A 6,974-nucleotide genomic window follows, 5' to 3' on the forward strand; every position below is an offset into this window, starting at 1 on the left:
CCACACATATAGCATCAAATCTTTTACTGTTGTTGTGTAAAGAAAAGAAATTATACTTGTTGTCTACAATATGTTGTTGCATAGCTGCTCTTAGAATCTCAACATTAGGAAAAACTAAATGAGCCTTCAAGTTTATCCTCCTACTAAAATTGGTGTCAGGGTTAAATAGTGGATATATTCTACCATCTTCCTCTAGCTCATCAGATCCATAGTCTTGTTCTCCATCATCTGCAACATTCTTTCCAATATCCTTTTCTATATGTGAGAGCCAACCTCCACCTATAGCCCTATTAATATCATCCAACACAGTTTCCCGAACATGTTCTGAAAATAGATCTGCATTTATACTATCATCAATGTCATCATCTTCAAGTTAAATTACATCACCAGAATCATCCTCAAACACCAATCTCCTTGCCTTAGGCTTGACCTTAACTTGTTCTCTATCCTTACCCTTAACTATTTGTGAAGATTTTACCACAACTAGAGGTTTTTTCATTCAATCACTTGGTTTTTTATTTTTAGCAACTAATTTTTTTATTTTTAACAGCTGATTTTTTATTCTTAGCAATAGGAACAGGTGAAGGAGGTGGAGGAGAAGGAGGTGGAAGTTGTTCTTTCCTGTGATGTGCTGTAGTAGGTGATGATGGTGTTGGACCAGAAGGCTATGTTGGATCCAATAATGGTGGTGGAGGAATAGCAGCTGGTGATGCTGATGTTGGTGATGTGTAAGTTGAAAGGGGAGTTGGAATAGTAGCTGATGAGAGTGTATTGGAATATGAGGGTGGTATTTAAGTTGTTGACTTCTTTTTTAGAGGTGTAACACATTTCCTTGCATCATGCTTTACTCTAGATGTGGTCATAGGTTGAGGTGGTGGAGGAGGTTGTGGGTATGGACTATCTTTCTTTTGATAGGAAGTTTCTACCTAGGGATTGAATGGGTATTGAATTGAGTTGGATCAGATCTAAGTGGTTGAGAGACAGCAAGTGAGGGGATGTTTAATACCTCTACACCTCACAATCAGGTATGAGGTATTGTGTAGAAGGAGTACTCTAAGATGGACTATTTATTTGGGGTCTACTAAGAGAATCCTTAAAAGATGTGGTCAAATTCTTAGGGCTTCTCCTAGGTAGATGCTTAACTTTAGTGGTCTCCTTTTGTGGGCTCCCTTCCTCCATCAACACATATAAAGTAACAAAATCAGTGTCAGGATCTAAAGTACCTAAAGCTAAGAAAGAATCAGTTTCATCCTTTATCAGTGTCTTACCTTCTTTAAGACTTTTACCTTCCTCCTTATAGTACAGTTAAAAGGAACTTTCAAACCTAATGTTTTTCTCACAACACACCATAAACATATGTGAAGCAATAATCAACTATTGGTGCAACAATTCCAGTATGCACAGACCCGTTAACATAACTAAAAACATCTTTATTTGAGATTGTCATTTGTAAGTGAAAAATTCAACACGAAATTGCAAATGAGTGAAAAACCCTAACTATTTAAATGAAAAAATTAAACTTCAAAATTTATCAACAATCAACTATCAATTTTTGAATGATAAAACAAGAAGAAAAATAGGAGAACTTACCTTTCTTGAAGCTCCGCAATGTCAAATGAAGGAAGACCGATGATTTTTCTTTTTTCAAAATGTTGATGTTGATGGTGACGAAACAAAAAGGGGGTAAATAGGGGGACATTAATTTAAGGCAGTAAACACTAAATGTTTATTGTAGGTAGTAGTTGGGGTTAAATATTAACCTACACAAGTCAAGTCAATCAAAACAGGGAAAGTCAAAGGTAAAATTCAAAATCAACCAGTCAAATTCTACGAAACCGGTAAATTGACTTGAATAGTGGTAAAAAAGGATACTTTGAAGTTTGTAATTCGTTAAAGAATCAAACATTAATGCTGTAATTTGCAATTAATTATTATTATTATTATTATTATTATTATTATTATTATTATTATTATATTCCTTTGATTTTTACATATTAACTACCTTAGTCTTGCCCTTTAAAAAAAACCATTTTTTTAATTTTTGTCACATCTCTATTTAATGTCATCTTAAAATTCATTATCTCTTTACACCAACCAAATATTTTGTAAATCAATTTGTTTTTTATTTTGTTCACGGCAACGTGCAACGTACTGAAACAACTCTATCATTTAATTTTAAATTTAAAGGAACAAAAAAAAATAACTAGATAATCACATCCATTTAAAGTTTGATATTCTGTCTATAAGAAAGCCAATTGGCGTTAAAAGTAAAGACATTTTATTATTATAATTACTAACAAGTAACAATAATAGTTAAATATTACCTCTGTCTGAAATACTTACACTTGTTTTTAACATATTACGTAAAAAAATATTACTATCAGTTACAAGTATAGCACATAGAAAAGTACAGTTGCACGGGTTGCCTATATTCCACAAAAAAGACAACTCAATCATCTGAAATAACAAAATAATGTTTGATCAGTTAAAACATTGGCTTTAGACAGGGAAAAAAATTGATCACACCAATCCACAATATTAAAATATAGTACAAATATGTCCAAATATAAACCTAATTACCAAAACCAACCAAAGAAAAAAGAGTCTCGTTCACGTACGAAATGTACTAAGAAAATTACTTGTCCTTTCACAATATATTGAACAATCACATAATAGAACATGCATTAGTGTTCTCATCACTGAATGCTGTGGTGTAGCGCACCTCAGTCGAGCTCATACGAGCCAACTGATTGACACGAGGATCATTATAATCGTTCCTCACATACCCAGCCGGTGCTTTCCTGTCGTACACCCCAGGGGCGTAAGGGTGCGCGACCACATCGTATGGGACATAAGGCCAGAACTCTGCTCTCTTGCCCGTTCGATGCTTGACGCGTGCCAACACCTTTTTCGGCTCGACATATCCTGTGACTGTAAGCTTGTGCTGCTTGGGCTCTATGTCGACTTGGGTTACTCCTTCCATCCCTTCTACTGCCCTTCTTACTTTTCTCTCGCATCCTTCACAGTCTATCTTCACCTTAATCTCTACCGTCTGATTAATAAGATGGATTACACACAAGCGGAAAATAGTTACTACAGAGTTTTACATTAATTGAGCCATTAAAAGAATAGAATTAAAACATTATATCAACATTTGTATCAATGGATCCAGATCTTTAAAAGGATATCAATTAATAGTGTTAAATTAGGCAAGACTTATTGCGAATGACCGCATATTTACGAGAAAAAACGAGGTGCACACTTCATAAGCCAATGAGATATATTTCATCCCAAAACCAAATGGCAATGGGAAGAAGCGTTCTAATAACTTATAAAGTGTGTACACCATCTTTTAATTTATCGATGTGGAATAAACCATCCCAATAAATAGATAAAGTAAAAGTACGGAAAAAATAAAAAGATCAAATGATGTTAAGTGAGAACAACGTTGCGAAAGCCTTAATCCCAACACTTGAGGACATGGGGTCGGTACACAAACCAAAACAAATCAACATGAGAGATTGTTGGTAACAAATGAGGTGGAGTGAAAAGAAGTAAATAATTTCATAGCTGGTTCAAATAGATCCTTCAAAGCCTACTCTAAATGCATTCTTAATTTCTTTTTATAAAATTTAGGATCAACACTTAAAATACAATGTAACCAGGGAAAATTTTTGACTACATACAAGTCTAATGGAGTTCTACTCGAACGATTACGAAATGATCAGCAAAGTTATTTATAGCATGTTAATCAAGGCTCAAGCTGCTCTACTCGACATGCCAAAATCAGAAAACTCGATTGATATATTAAACAGAAACAATCAACTCTCAACATGTGTGGGTAAACTCCCATTCTTCTAGGGAGAACAGAAAGACGAAATTGCAAGTTTGCACTCATGTCACATAAACTTTACTCTCTGTGAGGCCTACACTTCCATTCTCTTAAAAGCTAGGTGATTAAAGGTGCGTTGGTTAGATTTTTTTCCTTGTATTGTCTCCATACCACATGAAATGCTTCGTTTGGATCCATCAAGTGGGTAGTCTACTCATGAAATACAGAGTAAAAATTGATGAAATACAACTCAATATAAGAAAAATCATTCACAGGTCACAATTGTGGTAAAGGAACGATGATGTGGTAACGGGAGTGATGCGGTTATCGTAAAGCCTAATTATCGGTTGAATCAAAAGATATCCCTTGATGCAAAACACGATTTTTTTGTACCACTACAATGCGGAAAATAGGGGTTCATTTGTTTTGATAACCTTGATGCGATGCGAAGCGATATGACATTGTTTTTACACTATGATTAGTGTCTCTTGGAAAAAATCCCACGATGTAGATTTTATACTCACAATAGCAACATGGGAATGTAATTAATTTCATAGAACTACCAAAACCCAAAATAATACTCTTTTATCTCTCAAAGATTGCTCTTAACATTGACATTAAAAGGATCAACATCAACACTAATATATATCTATGCGACGGAGAAGTAGCTTTTGGTGGTAAATACTGTTCAATCTATATATAGTCTTACTTGTTTAAAACACTTGTGTATTCTCATTATACCATTATTCTCTGATCATTATTGAAAGTATTACAAGTTCACAACATAGAGGGCTTCCAAAACGAAAAGTGGCTTATCCTATGTTTGGATAACATTATTGGAAGCAAAGGAAGGTAAAAGAAAGGGGGGACAAGGAAGGGAAGGAAGATGGGTGTTTTTCTTCCGAATTTTCCAATGTTCAAAGAATTTATTGTTTTTAAACATGAAGGAGTTTCTTCCTCCATTTCCCTCCATTAATCTAATTGTATCCAAATGAGGAGAACGTAGTCCCTCCATTTCCCCACCCTCCTTTCCTTCCATTTCCTCTTATCCAAACACACTGTTAAAGCAGATATTGTGGATACTTGGTACCAACATTTGTCTATTTCATCTTGAAAAGTAAGTCTAAACCTTCATTCCATAAGGGCTAACTAGGTGATGGACTGAATAATTAGGGTCAATGTCAAGGAACCAACTCCACCAAAAACATAACCCTTTATCTGATGGTTGAGGCCCCAACATATATTATATACTCTCGAGAGCCATTTGGGTCAGATGTGTAGATGCAGCATAAACCCTCCTCATACTGGCGCTCATACTGGTACTAAATATTCCACTTTAAATGAGAGATGGGTTGTCTTGTCATGTTCGCTTCCGATACTATGAGGCCCTAGAAAATGTTATATACTCTAATGGTCAACATATCTAAGCTTAAGTACCTGTTTAACGTGTCATCCCAATTCAACTGAGTTGGGAAGCAACTGAGTTAACCGATTCAGCATCTTATTCTAAAGCTAAATTAGACTCACCTCCCTACATCAAATTGAGATCTCTTCAGTATATTCTCAACTACCATACTCAAGATCTCTGTATATTCAGTTCAACTAAGACCCAAATCCCAAAATAAATTTCCAACAAAAACCCTTTTTCAGCAACTTTTTATGCAGATTCCAAAACAACCCATTATCACTAACCTTGAATATACCCATTTTCTCACCTTTTGAAACACAAATCTATGCTTACTCCTAATAAGTTTAGCATGAAGTACTTAAAAGAACAAATTACAGGATCAATACAACAATACAAGTTTATAACAGGTATAAATTTAGAGATTAATGTGACAAAAAAGAAAAAAAGATAAAGCAAGACAATAGATGATCTATCAAACCTGAAGCTGCTTGCGTTTCTTGTGGCTGTGACCATGGCCGCCAGAGCAATCAAACATGTCAGAAAGATGATCTATCACTCCCATTTTTTAATTTCTCCCCTTTAACAAAAATCAAGTAAAAATGAATAATTACAGAAAAAGAGCTATCTTAAAGCTGAAAATCTGATGATTTTTTCAACAAAATATCTCACTTTGTTAGTTTTGGATATGACAACACTTTGTTTCTATACTTCTATTAGTGCCAGCTCATAAATGGATAGTAATCAAATCATTACAAAAATATATAAAGATTTTGAATTGTATTCACGAAATTCTTAATTAATTATAGTGACTTATAAATTAAAATAAAAAGACAAAAAAAATAAAAAAATATTAAAAGATAAAACAAAATTTTAAAATTCCTTCTTATTAAATTATGCCACATAAAGATGGTTTATTAAGTTAACAACCAAACGTGATTTACCTAGACAAACTTATTTACGATTAAAATAAGTTGTTTGTAAGAAAAAAATAATAATAAATAAAGAGATTGAAATATGTTATAGATATTTTTCATATGTTTTTCTCAAATAAAATTTACGAATTTTAGTATGAAACTTTAATTATAATTTCTTATCAATCTATATGAAAAACATATTTATATGTGATCTTAATATATTCATATGAATATATATAATCTAAATATCAACCTTTTAGAATTTTTAAAAATTCATTATTAAAATTATTTAAATTTTAAATTTATATTGAAATTTGTAAAAACCTAAAATGTACTAATAAACAAGTGATAAAAGAGGGTACTGAATGAGTGGGACGGCGGAGTAGTGGTTTTATGAGTGTTTTTAAGTAGCTAGCTCCAACTCCATCGATGTAACCACACTTATAAAGTGCTAATGGATTTCAGTCGTTGGATTGATTTGTTAATGGGTTATGTAATGGACACGTGTATAGCTGAGATGGATTCCGAGGTTTTTTTGGAGTTACTGTTGACTGTTATGGTGTGCCACCGACCCTACCTTTCTTCTTGAGGCCCACGACGTTTGTCGGTATATGGGAAAGTTGATAATCCCTGTCCCTACCATTTTACTACTTGTTAAATGTTTTTTCTATTTGGAATATTCCACCTTAAAAAGAGATAAATTTAATTAATGTTTTTGACATATATTCAGAAGATAAAATATATTTTTGTGAAATCTTGTTAGATTCGTCTCAATATATACTTTTTAATCATGTATTTTTTATAATTTTTTATTATTTAT

The 6,974-nt window shown here is 33.2% G+C and overlaps 1 protein-coding gene across 1 annotated transcript; it reads right to left on the reverse strand.

The window, feature by feature from the left end:
• Window positions 1–2,413: 2,413 nt before the first annotated feature.
• LOC130805245 (heavy metal-associated isoprenylated plant protein 26-like) lies at window positions 2,414–5,976 on the reverse strand. The gene is made up of 2 exons (XM_057669927.1): window positions 5,719–5,976; window positions 2,414–3,052 (listed from the first exon to the last, which is right to left on the reverse strand). Exons 1-2 carry the CDS (start codon window positions 5,800–5,802, stop codon window positions 2,666–2,668), a joined length of 471 nt encoding a protein of 156 aa, XP_057525910.1. The 5' UTR covers window positions 5,803–5,976; the 3' UTR covers window positions 2,414–2,665.
• Window positions 5,977–6,974: the final 998 nt, after the last annotated feature.

Source organism: Amaranthus tricolor, chromosome 2, assembly GCF_026212465.1.
Source record: "Amaranthus tricolor cultivar Red isolate AtriRed21 chromosome 2, ASM2621246v1, whole genome shotgun sequence".
Lineage (NCBI taxonomy): Eukaryota > Viridiplantae > Streptophyta > Magnoliopsida > Caryophyllales > Amaranthaceae > Amaranthus > Amaranthus tricolor.

What these genes read in the sequence shown, in the direction of transcription:
- LOC130805245 (XM_057669927.1), bottom strand. Translation starts at nt 5,802, where the DNA reads ATGGGAGTGATAGATCATCTTTCTGACATGTTTGATTGCTCTGGCGGC. An exon ending in AGAAACGCAAGCAGCTTCAG is followed by an intron (nt 3,053 to 5,718) that starts GTTTGATAGATC and finishes CTTATTAATCAG; the next exon opens with ACGGTAGAGATTAAGGTGAA.